General features: G+C 40.0%; 1 protein-coding gene across 1 annotated transcript; it reads right to left on the reverse strand.

Moving 5' to 3' along the window:
• Positions 1-1,514: 1,514 nt before the first annotated feature.
• PCOLCE2 (procollagen C-endopeptidase enhancer 2) lies at positions 1,515-24,173 on the reverse strand. The gene is made up of 9 exons (XM_074547137.1): positions 23,575-24,173; positions 22,647-22,755; positions 14,960-15,215; positions 13,261-13,385; positions 10,314-10,450; positions 8,910-9,064; positions 6,122-6,205; positions 4,087-4,254; positions 1,515-2,492 (listed from the first exon to the last, which is right to left on the reverse strand). The coding sequence occupies exons 1-9, from the start codon at positions 24,015-24,017 to the stop codon at positions 2,356-2,358; spliced, it is 1,614 nt and encodes a 537-aa protein (XP_074403238.1). The 5' UTR covers positions 24,018-24,173; the 3' UTR covers positions 1,515-2,355.

The following is a 24,173-nucleotide window of genomic DNA, read 5'->3' on the forward strand; positions in this document are numbered from 1 at the left end:
AGATGGCCTTAGGAAGAACTGGGGCACTTCAGGGCTCTCAGGGGTTTTGGATTGGGAATTCAGGAGTTTTTATTTGTCACTGAAATACAAACCTGCAGAATGAGAGAGACAGAAAGATTGTTCTCTGCCACACCTCAGTTATATCACATTATACATCTCTGTTTTATTTGAAAACTGCTGTGCTCTTCCAAGCTTTGTGGCTACTAAGCGGTACCAAGTGCTCTGTACTCAATTTTTTTCTCATCATTTATATTTTTCTAGTTCACCTGTGTTAAATATGCTATTGCTTTCTCATTTGACAGTTTAGTACAGACTGTTCCAAGGCCTCCCTTATGCTCACTGACAGGCACAGAAACAAAATTTTACATGTAAAAAAAACTGGGGAAACTGGAGTTAACTTGGCTATAGGATTCAGAGTTTCCTTGTACAAAATTTTCTGCAAGTCTTGAAAGGACTAAGAGTTTTTTAGATAACTGGAAAAGGCTTTTTCTTCCCTTTTATATTAATGTTGGTTTTGTCTTAGAGCTAGCTTTGCCTTGATAAATGAAAAATGGAGATGAAAATTTTCATGCATGCATTTGAAGCAGGAAGGTCAAAATCGATTGAAAGCTTACTTTACCCTCTTGCTGAACTATGGTCTTGTTATTTCTGTAGAAATCATTTCAGAAATCATGATTAGATCATTTTGATTCTGTTTGGTTGCAAGTTGGACTTAAAATTTTTTAAGTTTACAATTGCTACAGACTGGGTTTAAAAACTTGCAACAATTGTTACCTGTGTTGTATAACCAACTTTTACTTGAGAAAACTGGCCCTGCTCCATGTTCCTCTGTTCCCTGTTTCAGGCCTACTGCTACCAGAGCAATGACTGGGGAAAGGAACTGGTGTAAAGGGAGCATTGAGAAGAGCAGGCAGGAGCTCTCCCTACCTTCCATTTGGCAGATGATGAGTAAGCTGCCAGTCCTTTCTTGCCTCACTGAAAAAAGCTGCGTGACAGATGGCCATGTCATCATAAATAAAAATAGATTGTTGTAGTTCAAGACAGCTCAGAGCATGACTTCCACACTGCTTTTCCCCAGGCTGCTGCCAAGAAATGCAGAGAGCACTGTGCATAAAATCCCTTAGTCTGCATAGGAATTAACGCTGGAAAATTAAAAATCTGATTTATAAGTTTTAAAATTACAAAACTGCATCTGCTTTGCAAACAAATGTTGCTGTTGGCTCCAGAGAGAAATGCTGTCTGGTTTGGTCAGTGGGGCAGTGCAGTCTGTGAAGTGTGGCTGCAGCACTGAGCTGCTGGATGTGAGCTGCCAGCAGAGCCTTTTGTACCTGTGCCCCCCTCTGCTCCTTTTGTCCCCAGCCCAGCTAGCCATGAAGCCTTTGGAGGAGAGGCTGTGTGCTGCTGAGCTGCACACTGGGGCACTGCATCACGTGTGAGAATCCATCACTGAAGGCAATGGCAATCTGCATTCCCCTGCTGGAATAAGCAATGGCTACTTCAGTAGGGACTGTTTTATTGCATTGGTTTCAATGGTCACAGATCATCCAAAGAACTCTGCTCTGGTATTTATATACAAGGAAAACAAATAATTAAAGGGATCTTAGATTCTATATGCACCTTACCACAACTAAATTAATTCCTACCTTCCTCTACCTTATTACCTTACAGAACTTAACAGTGACATTTACTAAGCAGATGGTCATCAGTGGAGAAAAGTGTGGTGCTGGTTTACAGCTGCCTAATTCTTTGAAGGGTTCCTGTTCTGATCAATGATTCACTGACTTCTGAAGGGAAAATCAGACCCTCAATCAGCAAGGAAGCGTGGTGTCAGTTACAATGTGCAAGGCCCAAACCATCAAAAGCATGTAAATGATCAAAAAATGGTTTCTATATTTAGCTGCCTCACTTTATAAATAATTAATAACTAGTTGGTGGATGATTTAATCTTAAAATATTTTATTAAGCACTGATAATAATGCAGAAATCCATGTAATAAAACAACTTTAGAGAAAAAAGCTGAGTTGAACTGAGTTGCTATAAATATTGCACTTAGAATTCTTATTTTACGTACAAAACTCCTTAAAAAATTGGACAGTTATAAATTAACATCTTCCAAGTAATTGGAATTTTTCTTTGAGATCAGATGGCTGTGCTGCAAATCTTCGGCTTTCAGCCTTAGGAGGGTCTGTTCTCATCTGGTACATGGAATGGATTTCACTTTGAGCCAGCTGTGCTTATGTGGACAGGAGAGGAGGAAGGGTCAGCATGGTTGTACTGTTGGCAGTCACTTGTATTTCCATGACTTAGGCTAAGTTAAAATGATTGTTCAAGACAGATGATAGAACACTGCAGAGTTCAATTTTGACATGTTTTGTTTTTCAAGGCATTTAAGATCTTTGAGTTCTTAGTCTTAAAACTCATGACAAAGCTGTTGGGATAGACTTTGCCTCTGCCATCTTCTTCTACCTGGCCCATGATGATGTAGTTTAAACCTAGAAAGGAGAGAATGAAATTACAAGACAGAAATCTGGGACATCATTTGGTAAGTACAGTTCCTGACCTGTGGTTTCTGTTCATTTCAGTGTTTTTTACCAATGTCTTCCAACACCTGCAATATTTACTCCCTTACATATCTTTGCCATACTTGTTACACCACAAACTAGTAAGGTAAAAATCAAGCAGATGCAGAGCTAAGTGTCTAGTACATATTTAAATATATAGGGGATACTCTTAAACACAGACTGTCAAGTCTGAGAGGCACTAGAAGTGCCCATCAACACTGGATAACCTAACCACTGTCACCCAGGGTGGAATATGTTTCAATTTTCAATATTTTCACATTTGCTCAGCTTATAGGTTACTGCCCTTAAGCAATGATGCTCTTAAATCCTCTCATTCCCTTTCCCTCCTCAGAAATGTAAACATTCTCTAGATACATACAGAAGCATTCAGGCAAGGTGGACTTAATGAGTGCTAAGACCTGGCTTTGGACAATTCAATTGGATCTGTGTATTTTTATGCCTTAGAAGGGTTGGGGATTTGCAAGGTCTTGGGTTGGAAGGAATGGTACCACAGGGATATAAACAGAAAAGTTCAGATATTATGTAATGGCTCTTAAATAATTCATTGAGATTTAGGATGAGAAATAGAAGTGGTTTGGAGCCAGAAGTCTGCCTAAAATGAGACAGTTTGTTTCACCAAGGACATTATTATGTCTCCCAGTGTGCTGTTTTCAGATAACTAAAGGCAAAAGCTAATTTCTGATCATGATTTTTCACTTTGTTATTGCCCACTTTGAGTTAATATGCTTAAGCACTGGTAGGATCTGGAATGATATCAGGGTTTTTTTGATGCTTATTAAATTACTTTGACTGTTTCCTGCTATGACTCTGTTTATGTTCTCGTGTTCTACCTGTTTACTTATGAGGCAAAGCTAAAAACAGATTTATTTTTTACTTAGTTACTTCAATAAAAAAATGCTCTCACTATTTCTTTTAACACCTTTACCACAATTAACTGGAATTTATGTTGGTTGATCTCTGTATATTACTTAAGGTAGCTTTTAGCAGTACTGGCTGTTTGCAGATACCAAGTGGGCTTAATGCTATGAGTATTTCTGTGAAGCTGTAAATACATTCAGGAGATCCACAAGAGTGGAACTTGATTTTCTGCCATTTCCTGTAAGATATTGCTCTTCCAGATTTAGCAGGCTGTTGTCTTTCCCTTATAAACAGCTGTGTATAAAAAGTAGCTCCAAAATACATACAAGTAAACACCAAATCTATCTCAGCTTCATCTGAGAGATAAAGATGAAAATCAGATTTTATCTTGCATCACGAGGCTTTTAAAGAAAAAAGTTTTGCAAACACCTGTGATCCACGTGAGCCTAATCTTTTTCCAGAAAAACAGAAAAATGCAATAAACCTCTGGATTACTGGTCATTTTAAATTTATTTTAATACTAACTGCTGATTATAGAAAAAAAAACATGGTAATTTTACTGATTTTTGTGTCCATATTTCTAATAGTAGTTTTTATAACTGTTATCTTTTATAAACACACAAAGCAGTTATTACTGTGTACTTACCTCTCCTGATGAGAGGACACTGCTTACACATAACAAGAATCTTGGCACTCATATTCTTGCCAGCTTGCTGGATTGCTAAATTCCCCTCCTTATATACATTAATGATGGATATTGTTGCATGCAGACTGCCAGCCCGTGGTACTGTTGTGATTACCGTTCCAGTTATTACTAGAAGAAAAGACATTTGATGTATTTGGTACATTTTTATTATTTTTAGACAAAAATTTTGAGGCATCATAAAAACTTATTAAGTATATTAGTGCCTTATACTGGGAACACTTACTAAAAATATGAGTATCACTGCTAATAACTAACTCACTTCTGTCAAATTTTGGTGGCACCAAATATGGAACTGTTCTACAATGTGTCAGTCTCATGCAAGCCCAGTTCTCTGATTTCAGTTGAACGGTACAATTTGATACTACTTTTAATGTGTCATTTTCAAATTGTGCAGAAATTGAATTGAAACTCTTCTAGCCAAAATCAGAACTCCCAGTGCTCTGACACTCCCATTTGAGTAGCAGGGAATAGTTAATGCCCTAAGAACTAGATTTTGGTCTGCCTGGGGCCTAATACAAACTTACTTATTTCAGCAGATCTCTAGTTACCATCATATCTCCCAAAGACCTCTCAGTATGAAAATCAAGACACTTTCTTTTCCCTAGGATGACTAAATTAACTGTTAAGCCATCTTTATTTATCCAAAGGAAATGGTAATTGGTATTAACAATTTGGCTTCTTCTCAGGTCATCTTTTTACATCAGATATTGTATCCTAGGATAAATTCGATCTTCATTTATCAAGTATGTACAGCCAGATTTATTTTACAAAACTGCATAATGCATATTTTGCCATTTTGTAAATTTTCACATTATCGTCCTCTAATGCAGAGCTTTTAATTAAATAGAATGTTCTAGGTTAGTCAAGAAAGATGTTAAACTGCTGGGTACTGCAACTGTATTTCTAGGAACAATAAAATGAAATGCATGATGAAAGAAAAATAGTTATTATTTTCTAAAATCATAAATTCTGCAAATAAACTTCAAGTGAATAACATTCTATGAACAGACTTATTATTCCTACCTTAGGATATGCTTTTATTCACAGTAGCATATAAAGTATTTTTACTCTCACTCCTGTCACAGAAAAGACTGAAAAATGTCAAGTATTTGACAGAAGATGGGAGAGAAGAATGTGATTTCTTACTGTAATGCTAGAGTGGGGTGTGGTCAGTAAGAGGAGACCATTTATGGTTTGGGTTTTTTCCCCCTACCTGTTTCTGTTGTGTTGGATTAGCCTGAGGGTTGGAAGGGGCTCCCTGAGTGCACCCTGAGTGCTCCCTGCCCCGGGGCACAGCCACAGCTCCCCTGCTGCTCGGGCACCATCAGGCAAACCTGCCCTAGATCCCTCAGATCTCATGGGATTAGCGGTGCAGTAAGAGGGACTCAGCTTAAAATGAAAAAAGGGTGGTGGCAGGGAGTTTTCCCATCAAATTGCCAGGCATGTTATAGGGGATTAAAAAAAGATTGCAGTATAATACGGGGAAATACAGACACATAACTGAGCAGATCAGCAGTGCCAGTGCCATGCTAATGCACAGCAGACACTGTTTTTCCTGATTGATTTATGTCTGTGTACAGAAAGCAGTGCTTGGAAGCTTCCATCCCTTCCAATTTCTTTTCAAAGCATTTTGGAAGCACATACACTGTGTTGTGGAACAGTCTTGGCTGGTTACAGAAAATGGAGATGACAATACAGTAACTGAATCAGTGAATCCTGAGGTTGTCTTACATTGTCATTTGCTTCTCAGATTGAGAAGTTAAGTTTGTCTCAGATATCTGTGCAGTGCCTATTTTAGAATCTCTCCAAGAATGTACTGAGTGAAACACAGATACTGATGTCAGATACATAGATAAGTTGGTGTAAAAATATTAGCCTATATATTAATGGAAACCCAGAACTCCATCTGGGAAAATTTCCTTGAGTGTAAAAACACAGTAGAGAATGGATAAATAAAAAGAAACTGCTTCCTTACCAAAGTTGCTTGAACAATAATTGCTTTCCAGAGTCCCACTCCTTTTACACTTCTGCTGGCACAGGGCAACTGTAGGTTTCACAGCTTTTTGAAGGGAAAAAAGTAAATTGAAACTGAAATGAAGCATTTGCTACAAATAATAAGCACTATGTTCAAAAAAGACGAGAAGAAAGATTAATAATCCTGATGTGTGCATGAGCTAGAGCTGGCATTTCAGGGATGAGCACCACAGTAACAATATTCCTCTCTCTGCTGTCACCTCCAGTCATTGTCTATTCAGGTGTCTCAGCTGTGTCTGTTCCAGCAGCCTGAGAGAATGGGATGTCACTCAAGATTTGTGTGGCATCTGAAGCCTGTCACTGCTGCTGCCACACAGCCCTAGCAGAACACCTGGAGTACCACAAGAGGATGTTACAGTAACACTTCCCTGGGAGGGGTGGCCTTTTATTGGAAATTATGGCACTGTGGTGAAAGGGATCAGAGTTCAAATTCCTGACCCTTTTTTCCCAAATTTTTCACATAGCTTCATGTCAGGTAGTGTTGCATAGTTTTTCTTCATGACATTTTGAAACAAGATGTTTGAGGTATGGAGTTAACATTAGGGATTGACATTTCCTTTCTGAAATGGAATGCTTTGTTTATAAACAACTGAATACACTTGGCATCTTTCTTACTGGTATTCGAGTCTTTAGAAAGTTAAATGCCTCCCACAAGGAAAAGTGTTTTAAAGAACAAGTTACTATGTCAATGATACAGGTCTGGCAAGTGCTTCCTATCTCAATGCTACACACAGCACACCAAAAATTTAGAATTTAATGTTTCTTGATTCTTTAAAGTTAGCATCCATAGTAGCAGGTTAGGAAATTCAGCAGGCAGATGAGTCCCAGGTGTATGCCAGCATGGTAGCTGCCAAAAATTTACTGAGGTGCTCTGTTTTTTCTAAATTTAAAACTAGGATTATGTGTTACAAAATATCTTGTTTGGTCCTTTTAGGGTGCTTTTTTCTTTCTTTTTTTTTTTCAGTTTAATAAATTTTGGTTGGTGACCAGCTTTGCTATGACTTGTCAGCAGAGGCTGTCTATTGTTTGTAAGATACTTTAGCAAAACATGAACTGGAGAAGAACTGAAATACAAGTTTAGTTGCCTACAACTTGACATGTAGGCACACTGACAGGAAAATGCATGACTTTATCCAATGATATAAGAAGTCAAATACCTCACCACAGGTATTGGATTAATCTTCATTACTTTTACGAATTTATTTATAGCATTTATTTATTTCTGCAACTACTAATATTTGTATGTTACATAAAGACTGATGTAATTCTTATAAGAGCTTACTAAAGTTTAATATTTTATTCATGCCTGGAGTTCTGTGCAAGTTTAAACAGATCTGATCTGCAAGATAATAAGATGAGTCTCTTTGAACTGGACACTTCTGGATGCAAATGATGGCTCAGAAATGTAACTGAACTGTAGAGGTTTGGTTTGCTGTGGTTTGTTTTGAAGATCAGAAATGCCTACACTGTGCAAAACTGATCACACCTTGAAAGGACTTCTTATTTCTGTCTGCCTGACAAGTCTTTTGAACTCTTTGCCTCTGTTGCCCTCTCTAAGATGAAGCGGCATGTTTTCATTTTCTAACACTGATGCTGTCATGAAAATTGATTTGGAGTTAATTGGTAAATTTCACCTCTCTTGCCTGTGCAAAACCCTGAACAGGGTTACTGACAGCCTGGATTACTTGAGACCAAGTGTTTCTACCACCAAGGTCGTTAACAAGTGCTTTAGAGTGAAGAAGAGCTGAATTATTTATTGTTAGAGTCACATCAGAATGATTTACAGGTCACTATGGTTTCGTTTTTTTTCATGTTTCATCTATTTTGAATACCTTCATTAGCAGATTAAAGCACCAGTTTCTTGGTTTCCTGCCAACAAGCCATTGCTGCCCTGATTTGTGATGTGTTTTAAGTACAAATCAGGTTATGTCTTGCAAAAACATCATAAATAATTTGGTTTTCTGCTATAATTGTATCTGAAATGCCTCACATACAGGTTATAGAAATTCTAAGAATTAATCCCTTCAATATCTCAGTAATGATGTATTTTTGGCAACACCTTTAGAGAAATCCAGCTCTGATCTTTCATATATGTTGTCTTGTCTCATATACAAAAGGAGACTGACTTTTAGTGAGACATATTTCTCTCTAAGTTCCAATCACTAAATATTTTCAAATAAAAATTATTCTAAGAGAGTGTCATATTGACAGGGTTTTGACAGAACCTGAAGAGGGCTCAATTGGCTTCCATACCAATTTTGCTTGATCTTAAAAACTGTATGAAGAAAAACACAGTAAGATTTTTATATATCAACTTGTATAGAAGAAAGAGTTCCTTTAAATAAAACTACTTCCCAAACTATTCAGAAATTTTTATTTAACAGAAATTAGCTTCTCCATCCTTCTATGGAATGTGCTAGTTAACTGTCCAAAATTGAAAAGAGACAGGAAAATTCTCTCAGGTGGAGTAAGTTACTTTTACACTAAACTCTTGCCTGGATAGATTTTCATTAAAAATCTTGAGTGTATTGTCTCTTGAGTATATTCCAGTACTCCCTTGAGTATATTAATTTTCATTAATTCCTTCAACATTTAAAATACTAACAAACCGTGAAACTTGAATTTTTACTATCATTTCTATCTTGTATTTCTGTAACTCTCTTCTTGTCCTGGAATACTTAATTTTTATACATCATTTTTATTAATGAAATAGAGCCAGTAGGACTTACTTGAGGTAGGAGGGACTGTTGTGGTTGTAGGCAGAGCTGTAGTTGTGGGTAACTTTTTTGGTCTAAATTTGTAATGGCCAATAAAGCCATCAGCTGTTAAGCTTAAATCAGATAAAAACTGAATGAGCAGCTCATTTTTCTCAGACAGAATAGGCCTAAAATAGAAAAACAAAATAAAATATTTCCATTCTTTCACATGTCAAAGCCAAAAAGCATTAATAACATTCTTTAAAAAAACCCCAACACTCCAGACTAATACTGGAAAATACACAATTCTTTGCTGGCATGTCACACACTGGTGTTTTGAGGATGAAATTCATTTCCACTAATCACCTAAAACTCTTGATTCCTGAAGTTTATGCCAATATTGTTAAATTCTTCCCAGTGACTTCATTGCAAACTTCACTTCCATGAAACGGAAGGGGTCAGATTAGGAAAGTGGGAAAATACGTTGAAGAAATCCTCTGTACACAGGGGAAGTAAGTAAATGGGGTGTTTTAAAATTTGGTTTTGTTTAGTAAAAAAGGAAAGGCTATGAAAATTCCTTAAGTACTGGACTCTGCAACTCTTCAAGAAACCTAGCAAAAAATAAAATGTTTTGGGTTATTACTTCTGTGGGCTCACTTTTTGTCAATTATTACATTTTGATTACCCAGAATTTTTTTGAAACCCTTAATGAAGTCTTTGAAGTAAAAACTTGTCATTGTTTTCCTTTTTTTTGGCAGATTATCAGAAATCAGTTTACTCTGATGGCCAGGTCTGACTTAACCAAAAGTAAGGGGCTGATTAACTGGAATTCTCTGGATTTACAGCTGCCATGGTGGGTGCCCAGATTAGACTTTCCTTGCTGCAGTATTGACACAGCCTGTGGATGCAGAAGGGCACTGATTATCAGCTGCCAAGAGCTTTGTTCTGCTTCCTGAACACCAGGGCTACAAGGCCAAATTTGAAAGATCTGACCCAATCTGTGTATCCTGTCTTTTTAAAAAGGGCTGAGAGGAAAGTGAGTCAGATAAAGTGAGGAATGAGCCAAGGGGCCAGAGAGCTCAGCTGGGTCCTGGTCCTTCAGTATCTATAATCCAAACATCACATCATGTTCATGTTCAGCTGCCATTCCTATTGGTGCCACACCAGTATCAGGAGCACTGGGGTTGTCACACAGTGGCTGATGAGGCTTGTGGGACAGCAGAGAACATGGGCTGGGGCCAGGGTTAGTCATGGAGAGAGAGAGAAAATAGAGAAAATCTAGAGAGACAAGATACTAAGCAATTTCTACATGTTCTGTTGGAGGTGCAAAACATGGCATTTCATTTAAAGATTAAAATCTTTTAGAAGCCTTGGACAGAGCTGTTGGCAAAATGACCCACAGTGGCAGTGAAGTTCCCAGCTGAGGAAGTTACTTACGCTGGTGGACTGTCTCCACAGTACTTCCCAATTCTTTTGGCATCATTGATCTCCCCACCATTGAACACTGAAACGTAGTCATATCTGCAGTAGTTGTCTCTTTCCACATCAAACTTCTCAAATTTTAACTCTATTAGCTAAAGGGAAAATGGAAATAAATCATTAAGGATTTGACATGCAGAATTTATTAACAGTTCTTGTAGTAAGTGACATCTTCATATAAAGTACTATATAATTTTTCTTTCAATAAAGGAAAATTCCTTAATCCACTTGATTGTGAAGTATTTTAATCCACATGACCTCTCCAACGAATAGTTCAGCATATGACTCTAGTATTCTGTAAAATGTTTTCTTCTCAAATGTATGCAAGTTCAATAACTTCTGATAAAGCTATTTTTATGAATGAATGTTAGTAGGTGTTGGGTGTTACAATGCTCTTAAAATAACTACAGCAAGTGTAAGCAACAGAAAAGGGGCTTTTAATGTCACTGCATCTTTAAAGATACACTAAAGGAAAAGCAAAGGCAAAGTTGATACAAGGCATTTCACTGATTTCATTAACAGCAGGGCTTAAATCACTGTGGTTGCCAATGCTGTGTATACTTGATGCAGAATTAAAACCATTAGAAATTAAAATGTTGATAGAAAGAAAATTAGCAAATAGTAAAACTAAACCCAAGAGAAAGTAAGTACTGAAAGGAACAGTGTTTCCATGTCAGATTCCCATAATTGTTGAGGCTTTACAAGTCATAAATGTGAAATAGTATCATGCTGGTATTTCAGTATTTATGCTATTATCTCCAATTACTTTTATTTATGGAATTTTCTACTTAAAGAAAAAAAAAAAAAACAATGTACAAGAAAACAGAAATGGAATCTACTACTCTGGAGTTCTGCAGAATGACTCTGTCAGTCAAGTGGGCAAGGAAGGGAAACACAACCCAACTGCTGCATGGAAACAGAGGTAATATATGCATTTAGGTTGCTTCTTTAGATGAAGCACAACAGTATTTAAATCATCTTCCCATAAATAGCAGAAATAAGGCTTGAATGACAAGACTGATTTATGCTGATTGTAGATCAACCTTTATAAAGATCTGACTCAAAGATGGTATTAAATCTTTTAAGATTGTATTAAAAAAAAGAAGTAATTTGTACATGGCATGTACTTTATTTGATTACTGACATAGCAAAAGTTATCTTGTTCTACATTCATAGTAATGATAGCCTGTTATCACCTGATGTCTTAGTTTTGCTTGGATATAGTTTTGCACTATTAAGATATTTAGGGCATAATTTTGTTTCCCATAAAGTATGAGTAACCTTGGGGGACTTGATTTCAGAGATGACTAACAGGCTTGTTTCAAAACCCTCAGTATCATGATGAAAAAATGCACTTTAAATGGAATACCCATCTGAATAACATGCTTGTGATCAAAAAACATGGTAAAGAAAGAAGTAATGCAACTGGGAATAGAAATGCTAATTTTTTCCATAGCACTGATAAGTATTTCATGATAGAATAGAAGCTCTTCATGATCAGGAGAAGCTCCTTCATCTTCTGTAATAAATTAAGTAATTATTGGTTTGTATTTGAAGCAACAAAACAAGAGTGCCTTGTTTTACTGATCACTTGCTTATGAAAGGGAAATAGAGATAACACCTAAATTCTGGCAAATGGAAGACTGGGGAGCTTTTTCTGTGCACTTGAAGAGAGACACTTATTCACTACTTAATGGAAAATGGCACTGTCAAGATGCTGCTTTTTTCCATGCAAGCAACCACTGTTGCAGTACATGAATAATATATATTTGGAAACAGGTAGATTTGTGGAATAGAATCATCAAAAGGCACAGGATATAAAGCCCTTATTTTTATGCTGATATAGCCTTTCTCAAATCATCTCTGTGAGCTTAGGAAAAGTTCTTAGGCTTATCTAGAGACATTTGGAAAGCACCAAAGTAATCTGCAGTTTACAGATAAGGGTTTAAAAATCACTGTCTATCTATAGGATTGTTAAATGGCCTGTATCTAGCAAACAAGGAACGTGCATTAAAAAGGAATACAGGCAAGACTAAGCTGACATATTGCTTCAGTTCAAGGGAGGAACTGTCTTGGTAAATGCAAAAGTAGGAAAGATCAGAAGAATGTATTTATCTGGGGCAGCTTTTTTTATTTCAAGGATTAGTCATGAGCGGAAGATGAAGAGGAAAGTCATCTTTATATGTAAATGAATTTTAAAAGCTGAATGTGGCAAAAAAAGCAACCTACCAAACGTGATTGTCAACCAAAACATTCAATCACTGTATACCTCCTGCTAAGATACAGAGCAGATGGCTCAGCAGCAACCAGAAAATGTGCGGCTAGGATTGAGATTTGCCCTAGAGTGTAGGGAACACACTTGTGTTTGCCATGCGTGGCACAAGAGCCCTCTCAGTCTGCAGGCACATCTCAGCTCCTAATGAAGTGGCAACATATGCTCTCATGGCATCTGGCTAATAAAGCAAGCATGTTATGCGATGGAGCCTTCAAAATACAAAATAGAATAAACTGCTTTTATTAAATTCAATCAGCTCCACCTGGGTACCTCAACAGTAAATGCTCAAACATTGTTAGACTTAAATGGTCATCATCACGTTTGGTGCTGAGATGATCACATGCCCTGACTTCATTTGCATGGTATTTTTTGAATTAAGAAAATAATGTTTAAACCTTCCTGGGCTTAAAAGCCTCAGCAGTCACAGATGCTTTAATGGGTTTCATTTAGGGGAGTGCACCAGTGCGTGGCCCTGCTGAGGAAGCACAGGAGTCACTGGGGCGAAGGGGGAGCGGAAGGCGGGACGGGCGGAGCGTGGCCGAGCCTGTGCCCGCCGTGCCATCGCAGTGTCCCGGGCCAGCGTGGGTCCCTGCAGGCAATGGAAGCTGAGCTGTGCCAGCAGGGCCTTACCTGGTTCTTCGGGGCCACGATGTGCCAGGAGCAGGTGACACCCGCGGGATAGTCCCGCTCTGGCCAGTTGGGCGTGTGGAAGGAGCCCGAGGGTTTCTCCAGCCGTCCTCCGCAGTACTGGTCCCCTGCAAGGCAGCACAGCGGGGCCCTGAGGGCGGCGGCCGTGCTGAGGGAGCCTCGGCCACAGCCCGCCCAGACACGGCCGAGCCCTCCGCCCCACCTGGGGCACCTCTGGGAAAACACAGCTAATAAACGGCAGCAAAACAGAGAGAGAGAAGCATTCCTGCAAACGCTAGAGGAGGAGAAGTCGCAGGTACTGGAGGAGCCATCCCACAGCCCGTGGCAGCAATGGTGGGGCCAACATGCACTTCCAAAGGAACTGCAGCCTGGGGAGTGTTCTTGATGGAGAGGGGTCTTTTCTTCCATATCTCCTGCCCTCAGTTCCAAATTAAAAACTCCATCAGGTGTGTAATCCTTATCTACAGTATTACTATCAACCTTCTCATTAAATTAACTATATCCGGGCAAGGTTATTTAATGTATTCTTCAATACAAGGTTACAACTGGTAGGCCTGATAAACTACTCACCACCTGCACTGCCTCTGCCCAACAACCTGTCCAGTCTGCTATCATACCAATAGCAAAAGCCTTGTGCAAGAGTCACTAACAAGGGCAATACCACCTTCCTGTGACCTCCCAGCCTCTCACTGTTCATACTCTTCCCAAGCACCAGGCAATGCCTTTATGTTTAGTAATACCTGATGAATTTTGCTTTGATGTTTTTGTAAGTGGTTTTAAACCAGGACAGAAACAGACAATCCACAATATCCCCTGGTACAGTGTTCTACTGCTTCACAGGCCACAGAGAAAAAACACCCTCTCCTTTCCTTTGCAGCCACTTGCTCATCTGGTTTTTATGTTGAAAGAGATGGGCCGAGGTCCATGTTCCTCCACACCACACTTCCTCCCCACCAGGCATGATTTCATAGCCCTCCCTACAGTCCCTTTGACTTTCTCTTTTCCAGCATGAAGAAGTTCATGCTGTGCAGTTGATCTTTATGTTTGTGGTGCTCTTTTAACTCTATCTTACTTGTTGTCTCTGATTCCTTACTATAATTTGATCATATTCAGTTCTGAGATGGGAACATCAGAAAGGCACACTTCATTCAAGATGTACATGCATTAGGAATTTATAATGGCATGGGTTTTGTTGTTGTCGTTTGGTCTTTATTTTCTTTCTAAAAATTATTACATTTATGCTTTGTTTTGGATGATGCTGAATTGATGCTCAACTACTGTATTCATAAATTATCTACTTTAAACCTAAGATCTCATTCCAAAACAGTAAGAGTCAATTCAGAACCTGCTGTACTGTACACAAAGTTAGGGTGTTTTCCCCTTATGTGCAACATTTATCTATATTGAATTTTATTTGCCCTTTTAATGGCTAGTTATTACCAGTTTACTACTATATACAGTTCTCCCACTACTCTTAGACTGTCAGCCTTTCTCCTTACTATGTGATGAACCACGATGGCTAAACAGTTACACTTTGCTTTTTGCTAAGCAAGGTAATTAATAAATATGTTGAATAGCACAATCCTTAATATCTCTGGCACCAAATCTTTAAAAGCATTAATGTGGCTCTGGATAGAGCCGAGTAATATTTGTCTTCAGCACATATGTAATGGTGAATTACCTCTTTCATGTGGTTCTGCTGCAGAAAACTTGGCAATGAATCCACTCCCAGCAGTATTGGCATCTGAAGTCATCTGCACCAACATTTTATTGCTGCTGGACACCAGGGCCCCTGGTTTGACGGTGCCACAGAACCGGCCGATGCGCTGCCCGCTGCCGTGGCCGCTGTAGATGTCCACAAAGTCATAGCGGCACAGGGCGTCGCTCTCCAGGTCCAGGTACCGGAAAGAAAGCACCACCACCTTTCCCTCTGGGACCTGCACAGACAGGGAGGGAGGGACACATGCATCTGCAAGTGTGACCACATATCTATCAGATCCACTGCTTGCATGACTGCTTTCACACCCTTCACCTCCTGCTCAGATGAGCTCTTTTTGTCAACTGCATTCCAGGCACAGCAGTTTCTAAAGCGACTTGGACCAATCCTTAATACAAGGCTCTGGCCATCTCTTGCCATTATCTTGTTTCTGATCCAGAGTATCTGCTAGTCTGGCTCATGCAGTTAATTATAAACCAGTTCAGCCTGGTGTGTTTCTCTTATTTTCTGCTGAAAGTGTAGAATCAGCCATGCAGCTCCCTGTCACTAAGCAAGGTGAGGAGGATGAGATTAATATGAAAAAAATATGGAAAAAATAATTTACCATTTTAAACAAATGAAATGGCCTCTCTCTCTGATTTGTGTTACCAAGTTTCATAGTTTGAGGGAGTTTTTTAATTTACTGACATACATCTCACTTTTATAAATAAAATTGGAAATTTTATGGCTGACACTTTAAAACCCTAATAATTAGTTACTGGAGTGGCTGCAGTGAAATAATTATATCTGGAAAGACAATGTAAAACTATAAACAGAGAATTCAAAAGAACCACTAGTGGGTGTCCTCAATACAGAAGAGAGTTTTGTTTTCTGAAACATCTGAGGAAACATAAGTCAGGGGAAATCTTGTTACATGTCTGCACGTGGACATTGCAAAAGAGACAAGAGTACAGAGAAGGATGTAAATTAAGACAACATAATCGTTTACCAGGAGAAGAACATTTCCTGGGATACAGTTACAAGCTTTTAAGAGAAAAGTCAGCATACTGAGAAGTGAAAACTATTCTAATAAAGCACTTAATGCTGTGTAACTATTCTAATAAAGCACTTATGCTGAAGAAGGGAAACAGTATTTTAAAGTATAGAGGGACCCTAGACAGGCAAGTGTAATTATGTGCATTCAATCCATATCATGGTAGAGTGGTTAGCTATTAGAATAATTGCAGCTGTTCTGCTTTACTGAGACACTACTATAATTTTCTGCTTTAAACATACACTTAATATATCTGCATTAAGTTCATATTTAAGCCACGTTATTTTAGAGTTCATGAATTTTTTTCATTCTTTAACAGTGACTCATTTTAAAACACTGGTTTGAAATAAACTAAAACTAAACTGTTCCTATATGAAATTGTCAAACTGTTTTAACATTGAGTCTCAACAGTTAAAAATTGCTTGTCAAGTATAGATGGAAGTGTTATAAATGAAAGTGACTGTTTTAACCCACAGAAGATACTGATAGAGGCAGCAGCTCTAGATGTACTGGAAAATGTGCTGTAGGTGTGTTCAGGTTACTCTCTCATGTGGCTGCTTTATGCCCAGTGCTGATATTGATCCTGCAGCAGGACAGACTTCTGCTTGAGCTGTTCTCAGCTGCCCAGCGTCCCTGTGCACACTTCCTGACCAGCTCCACTGCACTTCCTGCTGCTGCTTTCAGGGAATTTTCCTTTGAAGTTCAAAGTTCTCTCAAAAATGCATTCAGGTCCCCTGTGCTGATACACATCACTGCTACTACTACAAAACCACAACCCGTCTAATCTTGAATTTATTCCTTGAATCACTGCTCTCATATCTAAATCTCTTACCACATTCACTTGTCTTCTGGTCTGAATCCCTAAGGAGAATAAGGCTTGGTCATTTTAAGATAAAATGAGCTAAAATGAATTTGCTATTCCTGCCAGAAGATCTGAATATTATTTACAGTTATACTACAAACTCTGTGTGACTGGACAAGTCAATTCAGAAATGCTGACAGTACAGTTAGTTAGATAAAGTCAAATTTAGGCAGTTAGATGACAGAAGCCTTTTTCCAGAAGTATGTATGTAAAATAGCATATGCTCTTTTGGGGTGGAACAGTCATTCTCATGTTTGTACAACTGGTATGACAGAATGCAAATGGAGCAACCTTTAAAGGTTATCATGTTTTAAAATAAACTACCATGCCTACAGTTAAGTTTGTCCAACATATCCCACAACAGTGTCTTGCAGCTTTGGCTAAAACTTGCCTGTCTTTAAGATATTTCCCCTTTTCCTTCTCCTGTTTCTGAAAGCTGAGCAGAAGTTGCTCCAGCATATTACATTAAACAGCTTTATCAATGCTTAGGAGATTTTTCCCTATTTTCTCAGCCTGAATTCCTTCTTTGAATATACCTGCTCTCTCCCAGAGTTCAAAGAAGGAAGTGGAAATGTGAGAGGTGGCTGGTTCTGGGGTACAAAAAGGTCATTTTGCTGTCCTTGTAGAACTGCACTCAGATTTAGCCAAGTGGTTAGTGCTCAGTAATGCTGATGGTGCTCACTGACAGCTTTGTTCCAGGAGTGCACTGACCCAGCACTGCTCTACTCACACCAGCCCCAAGGCACTCACTCTGGCCCTGGGCATGCCACTCTCTTGGGGACAGGGGGAAACAGGGCATGGGACAGACCCCTGCTCAGGAGGGAGAGGATGGCAAAGCAGCCAAGCCCCAGCTGCAGTCAGCCATTCACTCAAGCCTTAGGTTTTTTGGTTCATGGTATCAGCCATTCTGTGCAGTGTTCTGCTTCCTCCTCCTCTCCCCACCACTGGCTATACTGTACTGTACTGTACTGTACCATACTACACTATACTATACTGTACTTTTTAATTATATTTCATTGTAGCTTTTAATCTCTGCTTCTGTCAGTTTAGTCTATGTGAACTTGGTCAAGACTGTTCCCCATAGATGTACTGACTTCTGTTTCATGACAGTCTGTAAAAAAATGTGTAGGAAAAACTCAGCCACATGGTCATAAACGTTTAACATGGAGCCTGCTGCAGTTTTTAGTTGTCAGAATAATCCTTGCTCATGTTTAGCTGAATTTGGAGAGGTAAGTAATTTAAAGAAACATGGCAGGCCCTTAATTACAGCCACTACTTACTGCTATTACTTTTATTTTTACAATATACTTGCTTATTAAAATATTTGTCATTCACAAAAATAACAAATTTGTTCCGGTATGTTAAATCAGTTAAAATTTTGTGGTCTGAGTAGACGACAATGAAATGCAGAGGATGCTGGTTCCACATTCTGGCAGCAGCTGTTCCAGTTTGCAGCTACTCCCAAGAAATCTTGTGCATCTTTGCATAACTGTGCTTTTCTTTGATTTCTACCATTTCTCTTCTTTAAATGTTGAGAACTAATGTGCTAAAATCTGCCAATGGTTGTCCCAGGACATTTAAAATATTGTTCCATGAGAAACACGGGGGAGCAAGCAAAGGCCAGCATGACTCAGTATTGTTTACTTTGAGCCACATCTGAGCCTGATGCAGTACGATGGGATACCTCAGAGGAAGAACTGGAAGGAATTCAGCTCTTAAAAGAAAAGGAAAAAAAAAAGAGGGAGGAGTCAAAGGAAGAATGATGTGATGCTTCCTCTGCAGGGTGTGCCTTATTTTTGTTTTATCCATCCAGCTGGTATCTTTCAACAACAGAGGCACTTCATCCTCTGCCTTTCCTTGTCACAAAGAGGGCACTGACCCATACTCACTCTCTGCTTCCCTTCTTATTTTAACTCTATGAATTTCTTTAGGTTCAAAATTATGATGCTGAACTAATGCCTTACTCCTATGGAAGGCTAAAGAAATTTTAGAGGGAGTTTTTATAGAGCATAATTCCCTAAAATCATCTGTGTAAATTACTAACCTCTTCAAAAGCACATGATTATTCCATATATACAACACACCTCAAAATAAGGTCATGAGATGGTTTTTGTTTATAATTCATTGCAGATATTTCATATAATGTTAATCAAAGTTCAGTTATCCTTAAAGTAGTGATGCTGTTTTTCTATTATTCTGACTGAATACAAAGCCTCTTGGTCAAAATTACATGGTTTAGACTATTTACTTTGAAGGGAGGAAACCCCTTAAATGCCAACTTTCACAAATATATGTTGTCTAACTTTTAAACCTGTATGGGTTGAAGAATATATTTTGATATATGTTTAATACAAAAATGCTGATTGTATGCTTTGCTATAGCAGTCCCAGGTAGAGTTGAAAAATACATCAGCTACCTGCAAGCCAAATGTATTATTTCTCTCTTCTGAGAATGAAGTAGAAGTTATTTGGAGTCACATCCTGGGAAGAACTATGATTTCTGCCTAGTTACTTCTCTATCTCCATCTCCAGTTTTAAAAATTTGTATTAGCTTGTTCTTCCTGACAAGGCACTAGATTCTGTTCATCTTTTTCTTTTCCAGCTATACAACCACTGAGTAAAGACCTGGAAGGGTCTTTTCTACTGGAAGGGCAGTTTTTCAATGACATAGGAAAATGAATGCTTAAAACAGAGAAAAATTTATGTAAAATATTCTGCTCCCTCAGGGCAGATTCCCAACTGCCCTGATAAGTAAATTTTTCAAACTTTGCTTATTGTCAGCAAACCTGCTGGAACACAGCTCCTGAACCTATAAAAACATAACCTTACATAACTCCGACAGTTTTCAGTATTATTGTTGCACATAAAGTTGTTGGAGTTTTATGGGAACTAAGCAGCCTGCCAGAAAAACACAGGACAGCAGTCCAGATTCTCGGACTATGTGACACATTTATGTGAGGTGATGGCCAAGAAGGATTACAGAGTATTAAAACCAAGTGTATATGACATATTTTAGATCAAACTATATACATTACTATAGGAAAGGAAATAGCTGTACAAATGACTTCTTAGCAAAGCCAGTGAAAAGCTGCTGGGTAGTCTGCCAAGGCAGTAACAGAAGCACAAGCATGTGCTGAACACTTCTTAGAGCTCTTAGAATAGAGAAGCTGTTTTCTTTAGCCAGCTGAAAAAGTCCCAGTCTCTTGAAATAACAGAACCATAATTGAGTTAGACTCTTCCAGCTTTAGCAAACTAGTTGGAAAGATTTCAGCTGATACCTGAATGCTACATTGCTTTATCTGTATTACCTGTAATGTTTTCTAAGCCTGTTTTCCTCTAAAGAACGAATTAGGTCTCATTCTGCCTTTCATCCTGCATTTCTTGTGCAGATGGTGAAATTCTGTAGTTGAGAAAACAAGAGCTTCACGCTTCTCATGACCCAGACATAAAGTAAATCAACGTCTCTATCAGTCTTGCAGACTTGTCAGATCCTGCATTAAGAGACTGTTTTCAGAAAGGTGTTCACAGCCCTTGGCTAAAACGGACAGGCAAATGTCTTAGTCACTTTCTAAGACCAGATGCTAAATGAGGAAGACTAACAGTAACTACAGAGTATTTCTTCATGGCAGTGTAACTGGCTTACGTACTTGGGTGCTATTACAAGCTATTCTGAGCCTCAGCAGTATTTGGTGAAAGGATTTTGTTGTATAAATTCAGGCCAACCAGACCCTTGAGCGTACCGTTTTGCCACAGTATGGTAAACCATGGTCTTTTTAAAGAGACTACAGGCTTAGTCTTGCAGGTTTATTAGTCCTTGCCTTCCCAGCATCCTTCCTGCACACCCAAAAGACACAGAGCATTCTACAGTTGATGGGGAGACGAAATCAGCTTGGCTTAGTGAACATTATTTTTAACAAAACAGGCGTTAAATGGGCTGAGGGCACAAGCCAGCCTGGACTATCCAGTTGTGCAGCCCTTCTCTGGCTTTGGGCAAACCACAAAGGACAAGCAGGAGGCAGTCAAATGGCAGCACAGCAGAGCACTGGGAGTCAGGGTGATCAGGAAATGACAGAAGCTATTGAGTTCCTCCCATGGTCAAGAAAGCTCAAGTGCAGACACAGCTCTGCTACAGCTCTGTAGAAATGCTTCTCACCGTGCCCAGGCTCACCTGGATGTTGGCATCTTGTTAGCAACAGCCACATAAAGTCTGCAATTAAAGCACTCTGTACGGACTTTCTAAGTACAATAATTTGTTCTCTTCTCCCTCTACCCCCCATATATGAAGGGCAAATACATGGCATGATTCAGTAATTGCTTCTTTAGTGCTGCCTCCATTTGTTATCCAAGTTTTTAGTGGTAAAAACTTCATGCTGTTATAAGCAAAATTATTATCTCCCTCCAGATTAAATTTTGAACTTTTGAACATCTAATACTGAGTTACACTGGTAAACTAGTTTTGTATGTTTTTCCCTTTTATTTAAGGCATGTGTGTATGATTCCAAATGCAACTTGCATCTGCTCTTCAGACTGCAAGGTGGGCCGTGCTGACTGCTGTCACCTCAGCCCCTCAACAGCAAGGAATCAAGTTTGTGGGCATGCACCATGCTTCACATCCTCTTTGGGATGAGGTCAGACACGGTTCAAAGGTAACCTCTAACTGGGCCCCAATAATAACACAACAGAAAGGTGCAGAAAGCAGCTCTGCAGCTTCACTGGCATCTTTCAGATAAAACGATTAAAATCACAGCGCTCATTTGGTACGAGAGTTGTTTTAAACTGAACATTGTAAACAGATCAATGTCTCCTGCTCTGCGTCAGCATCTCTATAGTAGCAGGAAACAATTATCCTGTGACATCCTATTCTCCTGCCAGCACCTAGCCTGTGATGCAGTCTTTCAACTGAACTTGTCTTTAGTGATCCTGTCAATGCACAGACAAACTTATTTTTTATGCCATCCTATTTTTTCTGTAGGCCCAAATGTCAGAAGAGTTCTTGGTGAACTGTGTCTAAAAAAGAGAGGAAATTTGGTGGGCAGTTTCAGAAGGTTTAATTTGTGCACATGTGAGGAAGAGTAATCATTCATTCACATCCCCTTCTCTGACTCCAGACCAGATAAGGATATCCAGACCACGAGTATTTAGCCCTAGTTGTTTCATGGAATCTGTTGTCCATGAATATATCTCTTCCCTACAGTCTCATTTCAGCATCGAAATATCAATTGTACCACATGGTTCCATTTCACATAGTCATTTATAAATGTAACAGCACTTCCCTACTGCTGTCATCCTGCTGTATGACAGACTCCAGATGTCCTGGCTGGCAGAACTCTGCTAGCAGCACACTTCAAGCAAACCTGCCTGATTTTTTTTGGGTTTGATTGAAACTTTTTTATATGTCTTCTTGCCAAGAAATTGTGCTTTTCATACTCGCCACCTCAAATCTTTTCTTTGCTAGAACTCACTATTGTTTTCCACAGTGACAGAAGGGGAGATGTTTGCTTTTAAGTGGGTTCATTTAAAACAATTAGAGGTGCATCAGGGAAGTCAATGAAAACTTGCTTCTGATATGAGGTAAGGCCAGTTGGGTTCAGCCACAATTATCATATTACATCAACCCTAAAAAGCTCCAGATAGCTGAGCTAGTTTGAGTTACTGAGTTCATTATTACACATATGTTACCCCATGTAAAACGCAGTTTCACAACAAATTGCTGTTCATTGTCTTCAGCACTGATTTTGTGGTATTAAAAATTCTTACGGTGATTTTCCAAGTACATTTGCTGTTTGGTGGGTAGACGCCAGGAAATCCTTCACTCCCAATAAACCCTGACTCTCCAGATACAACTCCTCCACATGTAAATGTAGGCCTGAGAATAATAGAAAAAAAATTCATTTATTCTTTGTATAAGAGGCACAAACTGTCTCAACAGCTTAAATATTTAAAGCCATTGCTAACATGGAATATGTTTAATCATTTACATAAAATCACTATTGACAGAGAATGTGCAATTTAATGTGCGAACTTAGGTGTAGAAAAAATTAACTCCTTAGGCCTTAATTCTGGTCAGCACAGACTGTTATCTCTCCCTCCTTTTTTACTTCCTAAGAGTAGTGGTGTGCCAATGTGATGTATCACTGCAAATTGCTATTATAATGGAAAAATAACTATTGAACAGTCATTAGCAATAACTTTTTATAGTACATTTAATAGTAGTTAAAATAGCATTGATATAAAAATTACTTCTCATTCCTTTCTATGCTTTGAATTTATATGTTTTAATCAAGGAAGTCCGTGGTACTTTTTGGTACCTCAGTAGCACAACCCACCCCGTGCTGAGCCCTATGGCCCAGCTGTCCTCAGGGCTCAGCTCAGGTGCTGGTGCCGGCTCCGGACACGCGAGAAACTCTGGAAAACCTGCATGGAACCTCTGCTACTGCTGAGCACACGAGGGTGAGCGACCGCCCTGCCGAGCTTTAGCCACCGGCACGCCTCACCCTATCCTACTGTTATGTTAGAGAGTTTACGGACTAGCGGGCACCGGACTGCTGTCGCAGGGCGCCGGGCTCCGTGGGCAATGCTCCTGCCCTGATACAGTCACGGGCACTGAAACACGGTGGGAACGCGACTGCGGGGGACGAAGGGAGGGGAGGGGAGGGGAGGGGACGCGGGGCCAGAGAGCGGGTACCTGTGCGGGGGGGCGGCGGGACGCGCCGCCGCCAGCAGCAGCAGTGGCAGCAGCAGCGGCAGCACCGGCGGGACGGCGGGCGGCATCTCAGCACGGCAGCGGCGACTGGGGCAGGGCTGGGGCCGCGGAGCCGCTACTCCGACCGCCGCCTGCTCCTCCTGTGGCTGCCAGGGCCGGGGGAGGAGGCAAAGGCTTCCGTGGCCCTCCGCCCCCAGGGCAGGGGCCCGGGCAGGGCCGCCCTCTCTGCCGCGCGGGGCGCGGGCGCTGCCCCGGGTGTGCCCGGCCCCGCCCCGGTGCCTCCCGGGGGCTGCGGGCTCGGCCCGGGCAGCCCCGGCCCCGCGCGCTCTGCGCCCCCGTCCGCCGGCCCGGGCCGAGCCCGCAGCCCCCCGCGACGCCCCGCTGCCGTCCTCAGGTGGCACAGTGCGGGGGTTTGTCCCGGCCATGAATGAACTCAGTGTTACCGGCGGTGCGATCGTCTGCAGCTCCGCCAAAGCTTGAGAAATAGTAATGCTGCTTTGAAATTTCTTCTTTATTTAAATTCTAAAGTAAACTCGAAATGCTTCGTTTTGTTTACCAGTGGGTAATCCTGACCCATTTAG

Source organism: Zonotrichia albicollis, chromosome 9 (assembly GCF_047830755.1).
Source record: "Zonotrichia albicollis isolate bZonAlb1 chromosome 9, bZonAlb1.hap1, whole genome shotgun sequence".
NCBI classification, from domain to species: domain Eukaryota; kingdom Metazoa; phylum Chordata; class Aves; order Passeriformes; family Passerellidae; genus Zonotrichia; species Zonotrichia albicollis.